Genomic DNA, 26,937 nt, shown 5'->3' with positions numbered 1-26,937 from the left:
GACACTGGCTTCACCATGGATATAAAAGAAGCTACAGGTGTAATCTCAAAGAAAAGTCAAAGCTCATCTGGTTAAAAGAGCAGAAGAAAAGTTGAACAGGAAATTAGTGTTAGAGCTGGTTGTTGGATGCAACATTTGACGTAACAGGAGTGAGTTTAGTGGTAAGGAATCAGAGTGGCTTAAGCCAGAGGCCTAGTTCAGTTAACAGAACACAGAACTTAGTGGGGAAACAAAATGAGCAAAGTGCACGTGTACAGTTATTATCTAGGGCACTAAGATTTTGAACAATCATTTACAGCAGCAAGTAGAGATTGGAGAGTCATAATAAAAGTCTGTGTTATGCTATAGCCCTAATTTTTTGGGTTGATCAGTTGAATACTGCATACAGATGTGGTCTCCTCATCTCAAAAAAGATATACTGGCATTAGAAAAGGTTCCAAGAAGGGCAACTAAAATGATTAGGGGTTTGGAACGGGTCCCATAGGAGGAGAGATTAAAGAGGCTAGGACTTTTCAGCTTGGAAAAGAGAAGACTAAGGGGGGGATATGATAGAGGTATATAAAATCATGAGTGGTGTGGAGAAAGTGAATAAGGAAAAGTTATTTACTTGTTCCCATAATATAAGAACTAGGGGCCACCAAATAAAATTAATGGGCAGCAGGTTTAAAACAAATAAAAGGAAGTTCTTTTTCACACAGCGCATAGTCAACCTGTGGAACTCCTTGCCTGAGGAGGTTGTGAAGGCTAGGACTATAACAGGGTTTAAAAGAGAACTGGATAAATTCATGGAGGTTAAGTCCATTAATGGCTATTAGCCAGGATGGGAAAGGCCGTATTAAAGAAGTTCTGTATTAAAATCACAAATTAGTTTGATTCCCCATAGTTTAAATTCCAGAGTATTACTAATTAAGAGGTCTCTTGGTTTTTGGTACTGTTTCTCTCCTTCTCTGTGCGAAACTTGCAAGCTGCTAATTGTGTTAGTACATTCTAAGACAGAGTCCGTTCTCAAAGCAATTCTTTGTAACAACAACTACTCACACAGAGAGAGACCCAAAGCAATACTCTGTAACAACAGAAACAGCACCCAGAGACTCCCCGCCCTTTTGTTTTATTCATCTCGCTTTGTTAACAATTGTGATTAAAATAGAGCTAGAGGATGTATGTGGATGGATGTTTGGTGTGGATAATAACTGAATGATCAGGGAGGTGCCAGCCTAAGAATCCAGTGTCCATCGGCTGAAGAAGGCGTCAAGTGGAAATAACCAGAGGACCCCCAGAAGGCAGACTGGAATCCACCCAACAGCCTCAAGGATGGGAGAACCAAAGAACAAGATAACATCTGGCAGCACAGAGCCATTAGGAATGTGCCATCTGCTGATTGATTCAGCAACAGCATGATGAAGCAATTCCCATAGACTGGCGTAGGAAGAAATTCCTATAAAAATGGACTCTAGAAAGTGAGAACTTTGGGGTCTGATTCTGCAAACCAACTTCCAGGAGCATCAGATGAGCATCTGACAAGGCCCTGCTCCCTCCTCATGTCCAGGCCACCTGGCCAGTGGCTTGGCATGAGCAACTCTAAGGCTGGTAACTATGATAACAACCTTGCAGAACCTGTGTGTGTGTGAATAAATATGAAATTGAATGGAATGTTATAGCTATATAATGTTATAACTAACTGCTTACTATAATTCTTTCTGTATTCACAATAAATGTGGCATTTTGCCTTTTCCCCTTTAATAAGATTCTGCTAGTTTTTATTTTATTGGTATAACAAGGAATGATGTCCCTAGCCTGTTTGTCAGCGGGTGGAAATGGATGGCAGGAGAGAGATCACTTGATCGTTACCTGTTAGGTTCACTCCCTCTGGGGCACCTGGCATTGGCCACTGTCGGTAGACAGGATACTGGGCTGGATGGAGCTTTGGTCTGACCCAGTATGGCCATTCTACGTTACTTGGAGAGCACTGAGTTCATGCACCTTGAAGCCACCAAGGCGCAACTCCAGGGCGTAGTAATGAAAGCAGGTCAGCTTTATACATCAACATAAATGAAGATGGTGCTTAATCAGCAAATTGGCACTGATCTGATATCCTCCAAATGACATTTTTCAGAATGGCACCATTTAAGGTGGCAGTGGATCACTAGTTTGAAGGTGGGTCATGTAGTCAAAAATACCCAATCTTCTGAAGATTCTGTCCCAGCTGAAGCTTGACCCAAGTAATCAAAAGCAGATCAGCTCTACCACTTGTGACCCATCCACAGCAGTCATTGCATTTCCCATGAGTCCTGCGAGATTAATCCAAATATAGAGGTTTCACAGCTCACAGGTCTTTTTTTCCCCCAATCACTTGAGAACAGGGAAAAGATTGTGAGGTGATGAACTGCTGGAGTGTGAGGGTGGTTTTAGCTTTTCATTTGCCTGGATTGCCAGTTATTTTGAATATTTGCCCATTATGTTGAAAGGCACCGATGCACATTAGTTATGTTGGAGTGTCCTTTAGTGTGGGTATTTCTACATTATACCCTGGGCACCTACAGGTCCTGGACAGGTGCCCCTTTTCAGTGTGTCTGTATAAAAGAAAAGAAAATTAATCTCCCCTTTATTTAGGCTTCTCTACCTGTTCTGAGAGCAGCACAAAGCGGTTGTACTGCCTCTCTTATCCGCCAGCCATGACAACCCTCAACTGCTTTGAAGCTACTAGGTTCTCGTGAGCTTGCGTAAAGCTCAAGCTGTTTCATAAAAGACTTACCGATCCCCAGGCTAGCAATGGTTTCGAGGTCTGCAAAGCTATTGGCCTCCAGTATTGCTTGGGGAAGCCTGAGTGTGAAGGGCAGCAAATCCCTGTGAAAATAAATAAAGCAAAAAACCCAACCATTAGGAACTCAGAGTTTTGCCGTTTGATTTTAGAGATCTGATTTGCTAGCAATTCTAGCTCTACTCTGCCAGGTGTGAAGGGCCCTTAATGCCACTAAAGTCAGCAGCAGCGCAGCTGCACCAGTGCAATCCCCAAGCTTAGACAAGGAAAGCTGCAAGATGCACTGGCTGAGATTACTCTGGTCTCAAGCAGATTCTCAGCCCCAGTGAGGCTGCTTTGGGCCAGGCTGGTGGCTTCATCTTGGTTTCTTCCATGCTAAAGGAGAGATAAGGATACCCACCCCCGCTGGGCCACTGTGAGGCTAAATGCTTGTAATGTTTGTAAAACACAAAGAGACCTTTGGATGGAAAGTGCTATGATAGAATCATAGTATTAGAAGGGACCGCAAGTGTCATCTAGTCTAACCCCCTCTAGCACTTCAGTACTTAGACTGGGTTCTTTGGAGCAGGGACCATCTTTTTGTTCTGTATTTGTACAGTTCCTAGCACGGGGGGGCCTGGCCCATTAGTGGGGGCTCCTAGGTGCTACTGCAGTACAAATAATAAAGAATAATAAGTATGTACAAAGTTATGAATTAATACTTATAATTCGAATTATCTTGGGGTAACAGACTTTCCTCTATCACTTTTCTCATCTCTTCCTACTCCGCCTCCCTCCTTTACATAAAATCGGAGCTTAACATATTTTAGATTCTAAATAGCAAAGTAGGATTATGGAGTAGGGTCTGGCTACACTGAGTGATGTGACAGAGTGACTGGTGAAGGATCATCTGGGCAGTGGGAAACTGGCTGCATTCATGAGTCGTCTATTCCTAGACTTTCTAACATTTGGGGTTTTGGAAGGTGTAGAATTTTTATAAGGAAAATGTGACGGGTGTTAGCTGGATTCCACTGAAATAAACCTTCACTCTGAGTTCTATGGTAATTATGCTTTTGGGATCACTACAAATTGTTTAGGTTTGCTCCTTGTCTAACAATAATTTGCTATACTGTCTCTCCCGACTCCCCATCCTAACAAGGCCCTTCAAAGTCAATAATAAAATTAACAAGACAGTGAAGAGCTGGGTCTGCATGGCTTTATGTGTGAAAAAGCTTAGCTAACCGTTCTGCAAGCAGCAGGAAATCATATTTAGAAAAACTAACCACATGACTGGATGGTCTCTATTTAAAAAAAACCGTATGACTTTGCAGTTCTGAGAAGGTCTCGTGTGTTGGTAGATGAACCCACTGTGAACTGCCTTCCCCCTTACAAAAGGGTGTATATTTTGCTGACTGAAATGCACGCGCCATGGCTTGTTAGGAGTGCTAGTGATGATAATGTAGTATTCAGGCCTGTATATTTGCCCGAGATAGAATTCTGGGTCTTGTTTGCCCATTTGACTTTTGATATTTTTATATTCTTACTAATACGTGTGAACAAAGAACAAGACACTGTGTGTTACATCTGCCCACAAGCAGATGGGGCGAGAAGAGATAAGAAATAGAGCTAAAGTGTTGCTAGGTAAAGTGGGAGTTTAATATACGAGCGCACACTTGAAGGACAGTCCTGCCTCAACTCCTCTCCTGAGATAAGGTCAAGCAACCAGTCTGGGGGGGCGAGGAGGATGTGGGGAAGGTATAAGAAAAGCTAAAAGCCAAAGAAATGCCTGTCCCTGACTGAAGCACAACCTCACTCCTTACCCCTCCCATGGGATACAAAAGAGGTGGTACTGAAGCCCCTGGACCCAAGACCCTCCAAAATGGAAAATGACCATAAATTGTGAGGGGTGGGACCAAGGGCATGCAGTACAGGTATAATTATGTCTGCTAAGGAAGGGAAAGGGGACCGTGAAGGCTCTGCAGCATACAGAGCTATGGACATGCTTGCTTGATTAACCCCAATAAATATTGCATTGCCTGCACTTTGGATTTCTGGTCTTCTGCTTTCTGTCTGTGTGACAAGAACCAGGGGAGGGCGAAGGGAAAACCCTTAACATGGCTATTATGTGCATCACTGAGCACGTAATTGTGTAACTATTTTTAATAAGCTGAGTTTATGTTTGGATCTCTTTGCATGGAAAATTTTTTGGTGTAAAAGAGGAACAGAGTGTGAGCCATTGGCCTTCTCTTATTCTGTTATTCGTATGGGTCTGGGTGTGGGATATGTGGGGGTGGGAATTGGCTTCGTTTTTTATTTAGGTAAATATTTGTAACTTAGAAAATACTAAGAAATGAAACCCCTAGAAAAAAAATCTATTTTATTCACTACCTGGGCTGCCACCAAATCACCCATTCACCTACAGGTACTATTTTAGTGGTTCGAGGTAATTTAGCCACCATGCCAGAACAGACCTAGCTTTCTCCTGAGCAGAGGCTCTCAGCTACAATAAATTGTTTCCAATTATTTATAGATTACTATTTACTAGAGTCTGAGCAGAGGTCACACAACTCATCAGCACTCGGGAGCATATGCTGGACTCTTACAAACTCCCAGCAGTGGAAGGCCAGTGCTTAATAGCCTTTGTTTTAATCTAGTGCTGTCTGAAAATTATTTCCCATTTACCTTCTCTTATCTGACAGCAATCTCTGAAAATAGTAGAAACATCAAGAGCATAGGTTACATTCAGTAATGTCATTTATAAAAGAAACTAAGAGAAACATTTTCCTCTCTGTTGAGAATGTACATTTTTAGCTGCAATAGGCATTACTAGAATTGCAACGCAGAAGTGAGTTGAGTGGTCTTTTTCTCAGTGGATCATATGATTAGAGACTCTGCACGAAGGCTGTTTACACCACTCTGGCAGTGTAAGTGTCCTTAAATGTACCTTGTGGCCCTTTTACACAGCTCAAGCAGTGTAAAGTAGCATTAGGATAAATGAAAATCAGACCTGTCTTATAATGTGAACAATCACTATAAAGATCATAGTCTTTGCACTAGGAATGACAGCATAGTGGATCACAAGCTAAATATGAGTCAACAGTGTAACGCTGTTGCAAAAAAAGTGAACATCATTTTGGGATGTATTAGCAAGAGTGTTGTAAGCAAGACACGAGAAGTAATTCTTCTGCTCTACTCTGCACTGATTAGGCCTCAACTGTATTGTGTCCAGTTCTGGGCACCATATTTCAGGAAAGATGTGGACAAATTGGAGAAAGTCCAGCGAAGAGCAACAAAAATGATTAAAGGTATAGAAAACATGACCTATGAGGGAAGGTTGAAAAAATTGGGTTTGTTTAGTCTGGAGAAGAGAAGACTGAGAGGGGACATGATAACAGTTTTCAAGTACATAAAAGGTTGTTACGGGAGGAGGGAGAAAAATTGTTCTTAACCTCTGAGGATAGGACAAGAAGCAATGGGCTTAAATTACAGCAAGGATGGTTTAGGTTGGACATTAGGAAAATCTTCCTAACTGTCAGAGTGGTTAAGCACTGGAATAAATTGCCTAGGGAGGTGGTGGAATCTCCATCACTGGGGATTTTTAAGAGCAGGTTGGACAAACACCTGTCAGGGATGGTCTAGATAATACTTAGTCTTGCCTTGAGTGCAGGGGATTGGACTAGATGACCTCTCGAGGTCCCTTCCAGTCCTATGATTCAAGTTGAATTTAAAACTCGACTACATAAAGTAGGAGTAGGATGCTCAGATTGTCACAGCGATATGGTTGGCATAAAAGTGTAGATTAAATTAGACTGGATTACTGTAGATGCATAGGCTAGGTTATCCAGGTATTACATAAGAGAGGGCCTGGCCCTGCTGAAATGGACAAGATGTCATAACAAGTCTTTTCCACTCTAGCGTCTATACAGTATATTTTGAATTTCTGTCTCTAAATAAATGCCTGGTGTTAACTCCTCTCTCCTGCAATATTTTTTTGTTTAATGCTGGTCAATTAATAGAAGTAACCCAGGTAACACCAAGACTTCCATCTCCATCTGGATTAGATTCAGATTCCTCTAAAGTGGAAGGATTAGTTTATTAGTCCAAACTTCCGGCATGGAATAGCTAAACCAAGGTCTGTTCTCAGGCTTGCAGAATTTAAACTCAGGTCCTGTCTGCTCTGTATGAACATTGATGATTCCATGGGACTTTTTGTAACAGTAGGTTAACTGTGACACCTTTCACCAAAAATTCCATTGCCCAGCTACTGTGCAGAATGCTGTGCTCCAGCTGTGGGCCCAAGTCCTGCAGACTTTAGACAAAACTTCCAGGGAAGTCAATGGGAGTTACGTCTGTAACGACTAAGGACAGCTCTGTAGTAATAACTAGAGTCTGAAAGCCAAGGGGCATGAGCCTTTCTGTGAGTCAGGGCTAAGTTTGGAGTGAACCCAAGTAGATTATGGTTGTGGTTTCATTACACGGGATACTTGTAGATTTTGCATGATTTCACCATGATACTTTTGTGTTTGAGGTTGTTCGAACATGAAGACACAAAGCGAGGCTCTAGGATTGTGAAAGGCTGAAAACAAGGTTTGCCAAACCTTTGTGATCTAAACCCATCGAGTTCCCCTGAGCTCCAGAAGTAACACTACTGGAAGGTGTACAACTTGGGACTTTACTGTACAAAAGTGTAGCAGAGCTTTTAGAGATGGGAACACAGTGTGTGAACATCCTATCCCTAAACACTGGGGAAGTTTGGATCTGGTCTCAGACCTGAACCTGAATCTTGTGACTGGGCCTCTTTGCATAATGGTCTGAATTCCAAACTCTGGGGAAGTTTGAATTTAAATCTGGGCCAGAACTTCACAATGTGGGCCAATCTCGAATTCATTCTCAATGACAGTATTCTCCCCTCTGCCATCCCATCTTCATCTTTTAAAAGGAAGAAGAATAATGTTTGCATTTCTAAGGCCAGGTGTTGCTCTTTGTGCTACTGGTGTGAATCACTGATGTCAATGGAGTTACCCTGACAACAAAAACTTGCCCCTTGCTCTGCAATTGAAGCTGTGCAGAGAAGGAAAGGAGAAAGATCATTTAAGAATTGATTACTTTGCATGCTCTTAGATATAACATTAGTTCATACAGGAAGCTTGCATTTATAGACCAAGCTGTCCTTCCTTCTGACTTAAGCATGCCCTCAAGTCAAATATAGAAGCACCACCACAAGAGAGGGCAAAAACCAGTTCAGGCCACGGTGTTACCCCAGCCATGCATGAACCAATCCCTCTATGAACTCAATGAGTCCAACTTACCTACTGACACAGTAGAATGCTACCAGTTTGAAGATGTCCTCAAACACTAGAACAGATCCTTCCAGGTACAGTACTGATGAGAAAAAAGAAAAGCATTCAGCAACTGCTCTCACTGAGCCCTATGGGGGAAAAGTCGGATGGGTTTGACTCTCACTCATCTGAGGGTAAGTGTTTTCCTAGCCAACATTTGGATTAGTACAAATGGCAGAGAACTGGCTTCAGATGGCATATTGTAAAAAGATTTTTCAGGGAAGCAGAGGAGGGTTGATGACCCAGCATAACTTAATATTAGTTAATTTAGAGGAAGTCAATATATTATGATGATAATAGAAATAGTGGGATGAAAAAATAGATCACAGCCAAACACACTTTGTTCTAGTTAAATCTGTCACTGACAGATGGAAGTTTTGGAACATACATGTGGCTGTTCTCATTTGCATGTTTCTCTCCCCATATCTACATGTGTGTTTGTCTGGATGGGAAAAGCATTTTGAAGTTAAAAATGCAAATAATTATTTTTCTGCTGTATGTGTGTGTCATAGGGTTGCTAGGAGTCTGGTTTTTAACTGGAACGCCTGGTCAAAAAGGGACCCTGTCAGCACTTACCTCAGGCAGCTTCCGATCTGCAGCGCAGAGGGGCTAAGGCAGGCTCTCTGCCTGCCCTGGGTCCGCGTGGCTCTTGGAAGCAGCTGTCAAGTCCAGCTCTTAAGCGCAGGGGCGGCCAGCTGGGTCTGCGCGGTACGTGCTGCCTGTGCCCACAGGTGCCGGCGGCCAATGGGAGCTGTGGAGCTGGCGCTCGGGGCTGCAGGGACATGCCGGCCACTTCCAGAAGCCATGTGGAGTCAGGGCAGGCTGAACCCCCTCCCACGCCCCAACCTCCTGCCCCAGGTCAGAACCTCCTCCTGGACCCCGGACCCTACGCCTCCTCCTGCACCCTAACTCCCTGCCCCAGCCCTGAGCCCCCTCCTGCACCCAAACTCCCTCCTGGAGCCCACACTCTGCACCCCGTCCTGCACCCCAACCCCCTGCCCCAGCCCAGTGAAAGTGAGTGAGGGTGGGGGAGAGAGAATGACAGAGGAAGGGGGGATGGAGCAAGTGGGGGGCAGGGTCTCAGGGAAGAGGAAGACAGGGGCGGAGCAAGGGTGTTCAGTTTTGTGCGATTAGAAAGTTGGCAACCCTAGTTTGTCAGTATATTTCCCCCTCTTTTATGTACCTTTCTCTATGTATTTTACAGTGGGAGAGATTTGTTTTTAATGATAAAAGAGAGTATAAAATTTTGTTGCAAAGATTCTTTAAGGCTTCCTCCATCATAGAAATATATACTAGAGTGTTTTGCAGTAATAGTGCAAAATACTTACATTATTGTAGGGGTTTTGGCCATTACCGTGTAACAATACAAACGATAATGGCCAAAACCTCTGTATCAACTATATATATTTATATCCATCTTGGGCTACCAGTAAATGCTCTGGCCACTGCATAGGTGCTGGAACTAGGGGTGCCAGGGTGCAGCTGCACCCCCTGGCTTGAAGTGGTTTCTATCATACACAGGGTTTACAGGGGGTTCAATGGTTCTCAGCACCCCCACTATACATAGATTAATGCTACAATCTTACAAATACTGTGTGTGAGTGAGAGAGAGAGAGATGGAATTTTAACATACTACACAGGACCCATAGCATTTAATGATAATTTAAAATAGATTATTATATGATAGGATGTCAATGCACCCCAGATTATTGAATTTTAGAGGCTTAATAGTGAACTTTTGATTCAGATAATTCAGTGCAATTTGGTACATAACACATTGAATACAGTTCAGACAGGACAGCATAATCAATTTTAGAACAGTCTTAGATGGCAATCTTTTGTTTGATTGTCTGCTTCAGAATTTCCTTCCATAATAGCAAAGCGGCACATTGAGCACCAACCTATTTATAACAGCCCAGCAGTAGAGAAATATTGCCACATTTACAATAGAATCACCTACTAAAAGTATTTAGAATGAATCTTCCTTTTCCTTTCCACTATGAATAGCAGTATATTACAGTGCATGCAGGATTATGCAGATTTGGAATGCCTTGGCTAATATTGAATAGAAGGTAAAATTTCCATTTGGGGATTCTCTAATTTCAAGTGACATTCTAACTAGTTGCTCCCTGCCTGTCCTTGCATGTTGTTATTCTGCAAGACAGTGGAACACCTACACAGTATGTCATTTTTTAATTAAACTACTTGGGCTTCATTCTCCTTTTATGTGCACTAGTGTAAATCAAGAATAATTCCACTGAAAGTAATGGGTGGAATCCTGGGCCCTTTGAAATCAATGGGAGTTTTGCTATTGGTTTCAATAGGGGCCAGGATTTCACTCAATGGGGTTAGATTGGTGTTAAACCTGTGTAAGCGAGATCAGATTCAGGTATCTTCACCCTACGTGGAGGTTCATGGTTACCAGGATTGCAATAGGTACCATGGGTGCAATGGTTCAATGTACTGAATGCATCTGTAACTATCATTTCTCTTATAAATTAGAGATGTCCATATTGAAACACAGACCTCAAAATCCATTTTCCACTCCCTGAATTTCTGGGGGGGGATGTTCTTAAGTTTTAGGATACAGCGAAAATCATTCAGAAAACCCCAAGCTGTATGATTAACATATTTAATCTGAAATTCTGCCACGGCTCACCTATATAGATTCATCTCGAGGGAGCTATGGAAAAGAAACAGGCTAGGGGTGAAATCCCTACCCTATTGAAGTCAATGGGACTTTAGCCATTGACTTCAGTTGTGGCCTGGATTTCACCCTGGATCTTCAGCTGCGGACAAGATACAGTCAGGGCTTGTCTCCACAGGGAGTCAGTTTATGGTCTTGGGTGTAACTCTACAGCGCACTAGCCTGCCATGCACTAACAAGCTACATGGACCCTGCTATCATCCTCTAAAAGTTCCCTAGTGCTTTCTGACATACTCCCATTTCAAACTGTAGTACATCAAAGTGCACTGCTTTGTGTGCATGCTAGCAGGGTCCACACAACCAGTTACTGTGTAGTGAGGCTGTTGTTGTACGTTCACACCCTGATTTGCTGTGGAGAGAAGCCCTTAGTGCAGCAGACATGGAGACACTTCTGATCTTGGAGCTGGCCACAGTCTGGTCTGGTCCCTGGCATAATCTAAAAGAGCATCAGGGTTACTCTAAATTATATCCTCTCCAAGGGCCATTCTGGCAGTCAGGGAATCGCTGGGTTTATGGACACCTTTCTCCCTGGGAGGGGGTGGCACAGAGCCATTACACTAATTACACCATGCAAGGATTACCAGAGAACCCTTAGGGAGCTGGTTAAATCCAGCCCAGCTGTTTGTTCAGTATTAGCTGAGTCTTCACTAGGAGGGTGTGTCAGTATTGCTATATTGCTATAGCTATACCAGCAAATCCTATCCAGTGTGGACAAGGCTGTAGACATTTAAAATGACCTAACCAGTGTCTGTTGGTACAAGAAGGGAGCCCACTGTTTAAACTTTGACCCTTAGTTCTTATGCTGTATAGTTAACACAGAATAAAAATGTATGGGATTTGCAGTTTCTGATTTTTTTTAAAATTTACTAAACACCAGTTTTTCTCTCTCATTTTGTGAACAATGTAGTTCTCTAGTTCTAACACACAGCATAATGAAACACTTTGCAGAGAGAATCAATCATAAGCTAAATAGAAAAGGGAAATTTTCAGTGAGATTCTGAAGGAAGCAATTTGATATATTGAAGGGAGGGTTCAAGAACTGGAATGAAGCCACTCAAGTGAAAAGCCAAACTTTCCAACTGTATATAGGAGGTTAGAATCTGCTTTGAAAGGGTAGAGGAGTCAATCAAAAGAGTGATGTTTCTAGCTTAAAGGGCCACCCTCCCAGCATACTGCCTCACAGCATGAAGGAAATTCTTGACGTTAAGGTACTGGAATGGGAATCAGAAATTCTAAATTCTATTCCCAGCTCAGTCACCGACTTCTTGGGCAAATCACGTAAACTCTATGTGCCTCAGTTTCCTCATTTTACTCCATGCAATGTAAGTACCTAGTGTAGACTTGTGTGAGTCTTAATTCATTAATATTTGTTAAGCTCTTTGAAATCATCAAAGCAAGCACTGTACAAATGCAAAGTATTATATATAATATGTTCCAATTCAGTCACTAAGACAAGGGCACAGATGAGGGGTGCTGATTAAAAGTAGCAGTGTTAGAAACACTGAATCCTTTGGGTTATGTTTAAGGCAGTTTGCAGATCAGTGTAAGGCAGCATTACCCTAGAACTACATGTCTTGCCTCCATCTATAATGATGAAACAGAGATTTTGCATCACTCTTCCTGCAAATGAAAATCAAGCAAAAAAAGCCAGAGTGGGGATTAAAGAACAGAGCAGTGTGGCCATCTTTCCAGCAGGTGTTTCCCACAATCCTACTGGTTTAAAGCCTAGTGTAAAAATGAGGAAAATCTTTTTTTAAATTCTTCATGGAGAAATCCAGTTGACAGAAAAGAAAAATAGCCACTGATAAGCAATAGTATGTTTACATAGAAGCCACATAGAAAGCGAGTTTGTCACCTCAGAAAAAGTGTATGCACAAGGGTTTCAGGTTTAAAATGGGAAGCACATTAAAGAGATGTTAAACACAGTTCAAGTATAAATGGTGAGATTTTATGCTCCCCATGCATTTTCATACTATACTGAACAGTACTGGTGAACCTGAAGGAGAGCTTCTGAGAGACTACAACTTCCTGCTATCATTTTTAACAATATCCCACTCAGCTGTTTGCCTAAGCTTCCATTCTATGCACACAGCTCAGCTGAATCTTCTGAATGGGAACCCCTTAAAATTACCAGAATTTCCAGCATTGGGAATGTGGGAATAGCAGAGAACCTACGCCCACCACAACCAGTCTGACGAAAGGTGGAAATCAGTCTGTGGTACCGAACTACACATCAGCTGAAAAGTGACCTGCTTCCAGGATCACTCAAACATGGCTTATGGGATAGAAAATACTTTCCACTTATAACACACCTTACATGTGAGGCCCTCAAAGTTTGACAACACTAACTTAGCCTGACAACAGCCCTGGAGCTAGTAAGCGTTATTATTACAGATGGAGAAAATGAGGCAAAGATGTTAAGTGGCTTGCCCACACCGATCCCATAGCAGAATTAGGGACAGTCTCTCAGGTTTTGTCGACACTGACAGCAGCATATAGGGTATGTGTAGCTACACATCACAGTAAGAAGCAGGCTGGATCCACACTATGGTATGTTATATGTGGCAGTAAAAGACTCCAGCAGGGGGAAAGTAGGGGGGAAAGGCTCCGGCAGTTCCCTGCAGAGGGGAAAGGCTGCTGCAGTGGGAGCTGCTGGAGTCTTTCCCTGCTGTCCTCCCTGCCAGAGCCTTTTCTCCGCTGCTGGAGACCTTCCCTGCTAAAAAGAGCTGGGGGAAGCAGTGGCTAGGCATGTACACACCCAAAGGTTCTGGCCTGTCTTTACTCTCCTAAGCAGTGCCCAGCATCTCCACTGCTATTGATACAGTGTACGTGCTCTCTACACCACTGTAAGTGTACACAGCCTCAGTCACCTACTCTGTCCACTGATCACACTCCCTCCCTTTAGACAATTGAGCTCTTCGTCCCAGGCAGCAGTGTACGGGTAGCTCACTTGTTCATGCTAACGAGGAGCACTTTTAGCAACACAGGAATTGCCAAATCAGACTTGCATTCCACTTAATCCAATCTCTTGTCTCTGACAACGGCCAGTACCAGTAATTCAGAGCACAGTGCAGGAAACACCTTAATGGGATAAGCTTATCATTGGGGAATTTATACCTCCAGTTAGGCAGTTGGCATCTGCTTATAATCTGACTAATGAGGATAAATATCCCTTGTAAATTTCTATCCTGACAGTGAAAATGTAGGTGTTATTCATATGAATGGCTATTCCTTTTTTTGAATCTTGCTGAGCTTTTGGCTTTTCCATGGTCCAGCTATCAGGCTTTCTGCTACCTCCACTCACTGCCCCCTGCCTCTCTCTGTGTGTCTGATCCCTTCCACCCAGATGCCACTTCCCTTTCCAGTTCACTAAGTATGTCTACACTACGAAATTAGGTTGAATTTATAGAAGTCGGTTTTGTAGAAAGCGTTTTTATACAGTCAATTGTGTGTGTCCCCATACAAATGCTCTAAGTGCATGTAGTCGGCAGAGTGAAAAAAAAGGGAAGAAGGAGAATCCTCGGAACTACAGGCCAGTCAGCCTCACCTCAGTCCCCAGAAAAATCATGGAGCAGGTCCTCAAGGAATCAATCCTGAAGCACTTACACGAGAGGAAAGTGATCAGGAACAGTCAGCATGGATTCACCAAGGGAAGGTCATGCCTGACTAATCTAATCGCCTTCTATGATGAGATTACTGGTTCTGTGGATGAAGGGAAAGCAGTGGATGTATTGTTTCTTGACTTTAGCAAAGCTTTTGACATGGTCTCCCACAGTATTCTTGTCAGCAAGTTAAAGAAGTATGGGCTGGATGAATGCACTATAAGGTGGGTAGAAAGTTGGCTAGATTGTCGGGCTCAACGGGTAGTGATCAATGGCTCCATGTCTAGATGGCAGCCGGTATCAAGTGGAGTGCCCCAAGGATTGGTCCTGGGGCCGGTTTAATATCTTCATAAATGATCTGGAGGATGGTGTGGCTTGCACCCTCAGCAAATTTGCGGATGATACTAAACTAGGAGGAGTGGTAGATACGGTGGCAGGTAGGGATAGGATACAGAGGGACCTAGACAAATTGGAGGATTGGGCCAAAAGAAATCTGATGAGGTTCAACAAGGATAAGTGCAGGGTCCTGCACTTAGGATGGAAGAATCCAATGCACTGCTACAGACTAGGGACCGAATGGCTCGGCAGCAGTTCTGCGGAAAAGGACCTAGGGGTGACAGTGGACGAGAAGCTGGATATGAGTCAATAGTGTGCCCTTGTTGCCAAGAAGGCCAATGGCATTTTGGGATGTATAAGTAGGGGCATAGCCAGCAGATCGAGGGACGTGATCATTCCCCTCTATTCGACATTGGTGAGGCCTCATCTGGAGTACTGTGTCCAGTTTTGGGCCCCACACTACAAGAAGGATGTGGAAAAATTGGAGAGAGTCCAGTGAAGGGCAACTAAAATGATTAGGGGTCTGGAACACATGACTTATGAGGAGAGGCTGAGGGAACTGGGATTGTTTAGTCTGCAGAAGAGAAGAATGAGGGGGGATTTGATAGCTGCTTTCAACTACCTGAGAGGTGGTTCCAAAGAGGATGGTTCTAGACTATTCTCAGTGGTAGAAGATGACAGGACAAGGAGTAATGGTCTCAAGTTGCAGTGGGGGAGGTTTAGGCTGTATATTAGGAAAAACTTTTTCACTAGGAGGGTGGTGAAACACTGGAATGCGTTACCTAGGGAGGTGATAGAATCTCCTTCCTTAGACGTTTTTAAGGTCAGGCTTGACAAAGCCCTGGCTGGGATATTTTAATTGGGGATTGGTCCTGCTTTGAGCAGGGGGTTGGACTAGATGACCTCCTGAGGTCCCTTCCAACCCTGATATTCTATGATTCCCCACCCTCACACATTTTCACTGGGTTGGGGCAAGGGGTAAGGGTGCGGAAGGAGGCGAGGGCTCCGGCTGGGGATGCGAGTTCTTGCGTGGGGCCGGGGATGAGGGGTGTGGGGTGCAGAAGGCGGTTCTGGGCTGGGGCCAAGGGGTTCAGAGTGTGGGATGGGGCTTTGGGCTGGGGCAGAGGGTTCAGGTGTGGGAGGGATGAGGGCTCTGGCTGGGGGTGCGGGCTCTGGGGTGTCGCCAGAAATGAGGGGTTTGGAGTCTGGGAGGAGGCTCTGGGCTGGGGCAGGATGTTGGTGTGCGGGGGGGGGGGGTGAGGGCTCCAGCTGGGGTTGTGGGCTCTGGGATGGGGCCGGGGATGAGGGGGTTGGGGTGTAGGAGCGGGTGCAGGGTTCAGGATCTGGGAGGGAGTTTGGGTGTGGGACGGGGCTCAGGGCTGGGACAGGGGGTTGGGGTGTGGGAGGAGGTGAGGACTCCAGCTAGGGGTACACACTCTGGGTGGGGCCAGGGATGAGAGGTTTGGGGTGCATGAGGGGATGTGAGCTCTGGTAAGTGCTTACCTTAGGCGGCTCCCAGAAGTGGCCAGCATGTCCCTGGGGCCCCTAGGCAGAGGGGCCAGGCAGCTCTGCACAATGCCTGCACCTGCAGACCCCACCCCTATTGGCCCTGGTTCCTGGCCAATGGGAGCTGTGGAGCCAGTACTCAGGGCACGCGGAACCTCCCTGGCTGCCCCTGCACTTAGGGGCTGCAGGGACGTGCCAGCTGCTTCCGGGAGCCGTAGGGAGCCAGAGAGCCTGTCTTAGCCCCCATGCACCACCAACCAGACTTTTAACAATCCAGTCAGCAGTACTGTCCAGAGCCACCAGGGCCCCCTTTTGATTGGGCATTCTGGTTGAAAACCGGACACCTGGCAACCCTAACCTAAGGGTTTGGGACTTTTTTTCTTTTTAAATGGAAGCTGAGATTTCATGTAATTTATTGATTCCATCAGCTGGTGCTTTAAGAAAAAGACACAACAAGACTCATGATAAAATTGCACGAGCTGGCAATACTTCTAGACAAATATTCACATTACAAAGATCATTAACACAAGTTGCCACTCAGTGATTAAATTAGTACTGTGTGAAACAGGACTACAATAATGTACTCTAGGGAACTTTTAGTGCATGTTTGCAGGGCTCACACTGGCCAGTTACTGAGCAACACTCTAGTGCACACTAGAATTTACGCCCCTCTGGTGCAGACTAATACACTATGTGGACAAGCCCTAGGGAGCGAATGGGCCCTGGAGACTGAAGTATCCCCTCACTCTTACCAGGGGCCTGTCTTTTTCAGAGTGTCAGGAGGTCAGTCTCCAGGGCTGTTATAGATGCCAGAACAACACTTAGGGTTGCCAACTTTCTAATCGCACAAATCTAAACATCCCTGCCACACCCGTGTCCCGCCCCTTCCCTGAGGCCCCACCGCATCCCATCTCTTCTCTGAGGCCCTGCCCCTGCTCGCTCCATCCCCCCTCCCTCCGTCGCTCGCTCTCCCCCACCCACCCTCACTCACTTTCACTGGGGCAGGGGGTGTGAAGGCTCCAGCTGGGGGTGTGGCATGCAGAAAGAGGCTCCAGGCTGGGACAGGGGGTTGAGGTGGGGGTTGCGGCGTGCAGGCTCCAGGAGGGAGTTTGGGTGTGGGAGGGGACAGTTTGGGATGCGGGCTCCTGACGGCGCTTACCACGACTCCCAGGAAGTGTCTGCAAGGTCCCTACAGTCCCTAAGCGCATGGGTGGCCAGGGAGGCTCTACACACTGCCCTCACGTCCACAGCTCCCATTGGTCGCAATTCCCAGCCAGTGGGAGCAGTGGAGCTGGACCTGGCTGCCCATGTGTCTAGGAGCTGCAGGGACCTGGTGGCTGCTCCCGAGAGCTGCGTGGAGCCAGGGCAGGCCTGCCTTAGCCCCAGGCCCCTGCTACTCTGCTGACCGGATTTTAATGGCTTGCTCAGGGGTGCCAACTGGAGCCACCAGGGTCCCTTTTCAAACAGGCATTCCAGTCACAAACCAGACGCCTGGCAACCCTAACACCACTATATGCACTAGACAAAAATGTAAACAAGTAAATGAGAGGGATCTGCCATTGATTACCATGGTGACATTTAGTTTTTCTATTGCTGTAAACAAAGCACAGCAGACAATTGCACTAGAAGTGGCTTGTGGAAATTTGAGCCACTGCAGAACATCTAACAACAATGTACATATTATTTATTTCAATTCATATTAGTCTGCTCTCTCTTCCCCTGCTCAGTGCCCACTCTGAACCCTGGCACACCCCGTGCAAGGTCAGGGGAAAGGGAGACTCAGCGTCTGAGGCAGTTAAACCCCATTTCCATGTGGATGGGATGTGACAGTATGCACAGGGCCTTCACCTCTCTCTGATTAGGGGATATGATCAGGGCTGTTGTTTTTATTTATATCTGAGCTTATGGGAAATATACAGAGCGCCCCCTCAGGACTGTCTATCCCACCCGATTGCATGTCTTTGTGTAAAATATGCAGTCTTTTTTAAAAATTGCTAGCTGTTGGCCAAGGTTACTTACACACTACAGAGCAGTGGTTCTCAACCATGGTATGTGTACCCTGGAGGTATGCAGAGGTCTTCCAGGGGGCACATCAACTCATTTAGATATTTGCTTAATTTTACAACAGGCTACATAAAAAGCACTAGCGAAGTCCGTACAAACTAAAATTTCATACAGAGTGACTCGTTTATACTGCTCTATATACTATACACTGAAATGTAAGTGCAATATTTGTATTCCAGTTGATTTATTTTATAAGTGTATGGTAAAAATGAGAAAGTAAGCAATTTTCAGTAATAGTGCGCTGTGACACTTTTGTATTATGTCTGATTTTGTGAGCAAGTAGGTTTTAAGTGAGGTGTAACTTGGGGGTACGCGAGACAAATCAGACTCCTGAAAGGGGTACAGTCTGAGAGCCACTGCTACAGAGAGCCTCACAGTACACTCACAGCCACCATTAATTCATCTTAAACTTTCCTCATATCACTCAGTTCAAATGACAGCAGTCCATAATCACAGAGTTTTCTTTTCACTGGTGCTTGGAAAGGAGGAGAGGGGTTGGGCAGGAGTCAGGAAATAGCTGAAACAACATGGTAGTCGGGTTTAAGTTAGCTGGCTGTGATGCATTAGAAAGCATATCCGCTTGAAATAGTGCAGCTAAGGAAATCAGTTGCAGAAGTTCAGCTGTTGGAGCAACTTCCTTGCTCCACTGTTCTTTGTCTCTTCCCTTTGCCTAACTAATTCCCACCCTTCTGAACTTCCTCTTATTCCAGGAGCTCCTTCAGCTCCGTGAATTGTTGTTTTGACTCATCGGTGCTGCTTGCTTTCACAGCTGCTTCCAATAGTAATACCCATCTGCTTGTGGGAACAAGTACGTGAGCCTAAACTAGAGATGGGTCCAGAGTGGAGTGCTCCAAAGTTTGATCTCTGAAATTCCATCCTTCCTCCTCAACTTCTGGAGAAGTTGGAATCTGGATCTAGCTCTTAACTTCATGAATTGGGCCTCTCTCTATGATAGGCCAAATAAGGTGATCAGTGCAGGATATAAAACTCTGATTGGTCCAACCAGGACCAGTGCTTTGATACTGGATTGCTTTGCCAACATCTTCTCTGCTATTATCTCTGCAAGTTTTGGGAGAATATTCAGAGATTGCTCCTAAATTTCTTCCGAGGGCAGTAATTTTCAGCACCTTTCCTATCAAGGTGCATTATGTATCCTTTTTGGCTTTGCCTCGAAACTGTTTTCTGTGCACTGAAGTACAATTGCTGTCTATAAGCCAACGTACTAGCATGACCTACTATATGGATACACACAGCATACTATAAGCCAAGGTATCATGCACCATAACCTACTTCATTGTGTCTCATTACAAATACCACCAAGTTTGGATAATCTGGAACATCTTATTTCCATTTATAATATCAAAGTTGTTTGCTTTTGTTAAGTTTGTTTAAGGATTTCAATTATGCTCAAATTCAACCCAGGTGTAACCTCACTGAAGTCAGTGGAGTTACATCAGGCATTATTTTGACTTAAACCTCAGAATTTTTCAGACCAGAGCAGTAATGAAAAAAAAAAAAGAGCCCTGATTGCTGAAGTCCCAACTCAGTCTTACATTAAGTTAGTGGGCCAAATATACCTTTAGAGTAAACTCACTGATGTCGGTAGCTGTGCCAGTACTTAACTATCCTTATAGTTACAAACTTTTTCCTAATATTTGACCTAAATCTCCCTTGCTGTAGATTAAGCCCATTACTTCTTGTCCTACCCTCAATGGACATAGAGAACAATTGATCCCCATCCTCTTTATAACAGCCCAACCACCACGTTACATGAACTTTGGAAGGAGGGTGGTTGGGTTTTATTCATTAGTGTGACTTCCAGGGGGTTGCTTAGGTGAGTAATTATTACATAATGAGGCCCACAGTTCTCGTTCAGACCACATTCGACAGGCTATCTGCATTATGTGTTTGGAGTTCTTCAGTGTGATTTTATGAGTTGAATACACATTTTAGGCTGGGTTATCTTTCCACTGGACCCTACCTCTCTGTCTGGGGTTTCTCTTTTAAAGGGGCATCCTGGGTCAGTCATTAGCTGCTGGAGCTCTGCCCATGAGCAAAGTTGGGGGCAGGAGAGGAAATACCTGGGGTACAGAACCTGATCAGAGGTACAGGGACTCTGTGCAGAAGATTTTTGCCTCCAGGTGATCACTTGCCAGGATTTGTGGGTTGGCCCTGTGGTCTGTTCCAGAGAGGGGAAAACCCTGCATCCCAACAGAATGACAGGGGACAAACCTCCATCAAGAAAATTAAAACAACCTAGTGGAGATTCCCTACCCTGTACCCCCTCTCCCAAGGGTTTTATTGCAGTAGGGAGTGAGAGGGCCCAATATTGTTTGTAAAAGCACTGTCCTCCTAAAGGTACTCGGGACACTGTAGAGAACATCCTCATCAGAGCAACGTGAAATACACATTATAGCAATAAAGTAAATGACCAGTCTCAAAAGTACAGAAAACAACCAACCAGGGAGGATCCAAATAAAAATAATGGAAGATTTAGGTGCATCTGTCTGAGTGGAGGAGAAGGTGTTAAAGAGAACACCTTAGGAAGAGAAAGATTTCACATCTGAGGAGGAAGCTGCTGATCTAGATTTCAAGGGGAGAGTGATATTCACAGCCTAAGGGACACCACCACAAAGGCTCTAGCACCTGTCACTCTAAGCACCCGAGGGTGAGGTCCCTAGAGTGGATGGTGCAAGAGTGCAGATACCTTTGAAGGCAAGACTCAGCAAGGAGTTCTCATTATATCCAGGACCAACTCAGTTAAAGCCTTTAGAAAAAGATCAACAGCATCTATTTAAAGTCAGTCTCAAGAATTCATGGCCAAACCTGCAACCCTCACTCCCATGAGTAGTCCTGAAGTCAGTGGGACTAACTACATGAGTCAGGGTTGCAGAATGAGGCCTAGGAACCTAGACTAATAAACCAAAACCCATGTTGAAGCCCTGATGCTCATAGTACTTTAACTTACCATATTTAGCTCTCTCATGCTCTAAAAACCCCCTAGCACTGGTTTATTTGCCAGGTTAATTCTCTAATGGTTTTATCAAAAATTATCTGTTCTTCCTTATTTTGTACATGAGGTGAATTACTTCTCTTATTTACCCCTTGCTCTGCGCATTTGGAAAGGACTCACATCCTCTCTTTTGTCAAGAGGAAGGGAAAACACAATTGTTATATGGTACACAGTAAAAATACACATGTATTTGCAGAACTACAGAAAGAAACTAAGTTTGAATCAGACATTTTATGAAATTGGATTTTAGGAATGAAAATATTGACTAATTCATATAATTTCTCAGTATAAAGCACGAAACGTAACATATATGGTGCTCGAGGAATGCTCTATGAAAGACATCTCCCTCTCTCAGTTTTAGAATCATACAGAAGATTTATAGATGCTAATAGATAAAGGGCCATAGATGGCATTCAAGAATATGCTATGAAACTCTAATTCTACTCAAGACTGAGGAGTGGGAAGATCCTGGGAGCGTTGTTGGTACACAGTTATCCAAATATCACTTTCATTATGACTGTAGATCCAGAGAGCAGGTAGGAGTAACCATGATTAACTCAAGGATTTGTGATGCGCAGTGGGGGGTGGGGGGCTGCTGAAAGGGTAAAGGAGGCTAAACGAGGCCTCAATTTAGGATGCTCAGAAAAACTAGAAAGGGACTTTTCAAAGTCAAAGGATGAGGGATGTTCTTGGAAACCCCCTGTGACGCTGGCAGACCAGGTGCCAGTTCTTGCCAAGACAGAAGGTGTCAGCTTAGCACTGACAAATTCATAGCTGGAAACTAGACCAGCTCACCTGTACATTCATATTGTTCAAGATAGGTGTTAGACTTAGAAGAATGCATTTAGTGTTTAGACTCTATGGAATGCTGGTAAGATCTGCATGCATTAATTTCACTTGTAATGTCTGTATCGCATGCTAAAAGGTGATTTGTAAGTATTGCTTTATAATTGTAAAAATACCTGCTCTGAACCTGTGAACCAGACAGGAGGAATGGTCCACTGCCCATCAAGGAGGGCTATCAAAACTAAATGGGCCATTGTGGAACATCACAATACAAAGACTTGGTTAACGGCCCTCTCACACCCATGAAGGTGCTACTTGCAAGAAAGTCCATCCATCAGCTTGAATGCTGGAACAAGGGACAAACAGGGGCACAAGAAAGTTTTCCTCTCTTTTTGCTGTTTGGATGCTCACAGGGCTGGAGCTAAGAAACTGAAGAAGAGATCCCCCTGGGTCAACCTGGGTTAGCCCTAAAAGACATTCAGAGCTGACAGATTACTACAATGCTATCATCTTTTAAAAGTATATATATATATTGTCCTCTTTAACCTGTAAAAAGAAAAGGAGTACTTGTGGCACCTTAGAGAATAACAAATTTATTTGAGCATAAGCTTTCTTGAGCTACAGCTCACTTCATCGGATGCGTTCAGTGGAAAATACAGTGGGGAGATTTATATACACAGAACATGAAACAATGGGTGTTACCATACACACTGTAGCGAAAGTGGTCAGGTAAGGTGAGCTATTACCAGCAGGAGAGTGGGGGCGGGGGGGAAAACCTTTTGTAGTGATAATCAAGATGGGCCATTTCCAGCAGTTGACAAGAACGTCTGAGGAACAGCGGGGGGGTCGGGGGGGGCGAGGAATAAACATAGGGAAATAGTTTTACTTTGTGTAATGACCCATCCACTCCCAGTCTTTTTGCAGATACAGTAGAGGATGTTGATCAGGTGGTTCCACAGTTTCTTTGAGAGTGTGTGGCACAAGCTGTCAGCATAGTCTTTTTGCGGATACAGACTAACACAGCTGCTCCTCTGAAACCTGCATTACGCAAGGCACTGAATTTAGCCGTATGGAGTGGAAATCTATCAACTTCATGAAAAAACTTGTACAGATACAGACAGACATCATCTTCCTTTCCAAATGCAAACAGATGGACATCATACCAAAAGGACTGAAGGTAAAAAATCCATTACAATCTACATACCACACAGACTATGCTGACAGCTTGTGCCACACACTCTCAAAGAAACTGCGGAACCACCTGATCAACATCCTCTACAGCAAACAGGGAAAGATTAAGAATGAGCTCTCAAAACTGGATACTCTCATAAAAAAACAACCTTCCACACAAACTTCCCCGTGGCTGGACTTTACAAAAACTAGACAAGCCATTTACAACACACACTTTGCTTCTCTACAAAAGAAAAAGGACACTAAACTACTACATGCCACAAGGGGCCACAACAATGGTTCCCTTAACCCACCCAGCAATATTGTTAATCTATCCAACTATACTCTTAGCCCAGCAGAAGAGTCTGTCCTATCTCGGGGCCTCTCCTTCTGCCCCTCCACCCCCACAAACATGATACAGTTCTGTGGTGACCTAGAATCCTATTTTCGACGTCTCCGACTCAAGGAATATTTCCAACACACCTCTGAACAACATACTAACCCACAGAGACCTTCCTACCAAGACTACAAAAAGAAGGATTCTGGGTGGACTCCTCCTGAAGGTCGAAACAACCGACTGGACTTCTACATAGAGTGCTTCTGCCAACATGCACGGGCTGAAATTGTAGAAAAGCAGCATCACTTGCCCCATAACCTCAGCCGTGCAGAACACAATGCCATCCACAGCCTCAGTAACAACTCTGACATCATAATCAAAAAGGCTGACAAAGGAGGTGCTGTCGTCATCATGAATAGGTCGGCATATGAACAAGAGGCTGCTAGGCAGCTCTTCAGCACCACTTTCTACAAGCCATTACCCTCTGATCTCACTGAGGGTTACCAAAAGAAACTACAGCATTTGCTCAAGAAACTCCCTGAAAAAGCACAAGAACAAATCCACACAGACACACCCCAGAACCCCGACCAGAGGCATTCTATCTGCTACCCAAGATCCATAAAGCTGGAAATCCTGGACGCCCCATCATCTCAGGCATTGGCACCCTGACAGCAGGATTGTCTGGCTATGTAGACTCCCTCCTCAGGCCCTATGCTACCAGCACTCCCAGCTATCTTTGAGACACCACTGACTTCCTGAGGAAACTACAGTCCATCGGTGATCTTCCTGAAAATACCACCCTAACCACTATGGATGTAGAAGCCCTCTACTCCAACATTCCACACAAAGATGGACTACAAGCCGTCAGGAACAGTATCCCCGATAATGTCATGGCCAACCTGGTGGCTGAACTTAGTGACTTTGTCCTCACCCATAACTATTTCACATTTGGGGACAATGTATACCTTCAAGTCAGCGGCACTGCTATGGGTACCCGCATGGCCCCACAGTATGCCAACATTTTTATGGCTGACTTAGAACAACGCTTCCTCAGCTCTCGTCCCCTAATGCCCCTACTCTACTTGTGCTACATTGATGACATCTTCATCATCTGGACCCATGGAAAAGAAACCCTTGAGGAATTCCACCATGATTTCAACAATTTCCATCCCACCATCAACCTCAGCCTGGACCAGTCCACACAAGAGATCCACTTCCTGGACACTACGGTGCTAATAAGTGATGGTCACAAACATCACCCTATACTGGAAACCTACTGACCGCTATTCCTACCTACATGCCTCCAGCTTCCATCCAGGACACACCACACAATCCATTGTCTACAGCCAAGCTCTGCGATACAACCACATTTGCTCCAACCCCTCAGACAGAGGCAAACATTTACAAGATCTCTATCAAGCGTTCTTACAACTACAATACCCACCTGCTGAAGTGAAGAAACAGATTGACAGAGCCAGAAGAGTACCCAGAAGTTACCTACTACAGGACAGGCCCAACAAAGAAAACAACAGAATGCCACTAGCTGTCACCTTCAGCCCCAACTAAAACCTCTCCAATGCATCATCAAGGATCTACAACCTATCCTGAAGGACGACCAATCACTCTCAGATCTTGGGAGACAGGCCAGTCCTTGCTTACAGATGGCCCCCCAACCTGAAGCAAATACTCACCAGCAACCACACACCACACAACAGAACCATTAACCCAGGAACCTATCCTTGCAACAAAGCCCGTTGCCAACTGTGCCCACATATCTATTCAGGGGACACCATCATAGGGCCTAATCACATCAGCCACACTGTCAGAGGCTCATTCACCTGCACATCTGCCAATGTGATATATGCCATCATGTGCCAGCAATGGCTCTCTGCCATGTACATTGGCCAAACTGGACAGTCTCTACGTAAAAGAATAAATGGACACAAATCAGACATCAAGAATTATAACATTCAAAAACCAGTCAGAGAACACTTCAATCTCTTTGGTCACGCGATTACAGACCTAGAAGCGGCAATTCAACAAAAAAACTTCAAAAACAGACTCCAACGAGAGACTGCTGAATTGGAATTAATTTGCAAACTGGATACAATTAACTTAGGCTTGAATAAAGACTGGGAGTGGATGGGTCATTACACAAAGTAAAACTATTTCCCCATGTTTATTCCTCCCCCCCCCGCTGTTCCTCAGACGTTCTTGTCAACTGCTGGAAATGGCCCACCTTGATTATCACTACAAAAGGTGTCCTCCTCCCCCGACTCCGCTCTCCTGCTGGTAATAGCTCACGTTATCTGATCACTCTCGTTACAGTGTGTATGGTAACACCCATTGTTTCATGTTCTCTGTGTATATAAAATCTCCCCACTGTATTTTCCACTGCATGCATCTGATGAAGTGAGCTGTAGCTCACGAAAGCTTATGCTCAGATAAATTGGTTAGTCTCTAAGGTGCCACAAGTACTCCTGTTCTTTTTGCAAATACAGACTAACACAGCTGCTACTCTGAAACCAAAGAAAAAAGAAATGCACTTTAGAAAAGTAAAAGAAAATATGAATTACCACAATAATCACAAAACCCCAGCAACAGTATTTAATCCACTTAGTCTGACAACATGAGATTCTTTGCTAAAATAAATATCTTTTGAATAAAACCTCCAAGAAGGAGATACTGTTGTCCAAAAAGACAAATCAGAGCAGATGTATTAGGTTTTCCAGTTCTCCTGTCTTCTCATGTAAGATCGTACATCTGATATAATCCTTTAGCTTTATTAATAGGAATTCATTTGTATTCCTCTAGAATCAACAAGGTGGGCAACTTACCCTAAATGAAGAAGAAACCAAAAGCATGACCCTTAGAGTTTGCTTTAGTCTGTTGCTGTCAAACTTGCTAAGTATGAAGAACTGACAAGGTATCTAGGACACATCACTGACAGAACTCAGGGCTAAAAATGTGAAGAACCATGAGAGGAATCTGACTTCTGCATGACTATGTGGTGCCATTTCTCATACTCCTGAATGGGAACTAAGTTTTAATTCTGTCGCTCCATGAATTGTGCCACTTCTATAAATATGATGTGTATTTATTAATTTTTTGCTGTAAATGACAGGAAGCTTATTTCTGTATGCACCCCAGACTATACATGTGTAATACATGAATTATAAACTGGGAGGTAATTTGGAGAAATGCTACACTAAATCCTTCATTTTGTTGGTGTTCCTGGGGCCAGATCCTCAGCTGGAGTAAATCAATATAACCAATGGAGTTACAGAGAATTACGCCAGCTGAGAATGGGGCCCATAGTTCTATTGATAGTTCACTAAGA

At 44.3% G+C, this 26,937-nt stretch overlaps 1 protein-coding gene across 1 annotated transcript in view; it reads right to left on the bottom strand.

Moving 5' to 3' along the window:
• RIN3 (Ras and Rab interactor 3) overlaps positions 1-26,937 on the bottom strand; it is a 109,171-nt gene that overhangs the window by 39,666 nt on the left and 42,568 nt on the right. The window contains exons 4-5 of the mRNA XM_074956141.1: positions 8,047-8,119; positions 2,753-2,844 (exon numbers count right to left, since the gene is read on the bottom strand). Coding sequence (XP_074812242.1) covers positions 2,753-2,844; positions 8,047-8,119 — 165 coding nt within the window. The remainder of the gene's footprint in view (positions 1-2,752; positions 2,845-8,046; positions 8,120-26,937) is intronic.

The sequence above is a fragment of the Natator depressus genome, chromosome 6, assembly GCF_965152275.1.
Source record: "Natator depressus isolate rNatDep1 chromosome 6, rNatDep2.hap1, whole genome shotgun sequence".
In the NCBI taxonomy this organism is placed as follows: Eukaryota; Metazoa; Chordata; order Testudines; family Cheloniidae; genus Natator; species Natator depressus.
This window is presented reverse-complemented; position numbering and strand designations above follow the sequence as displayed.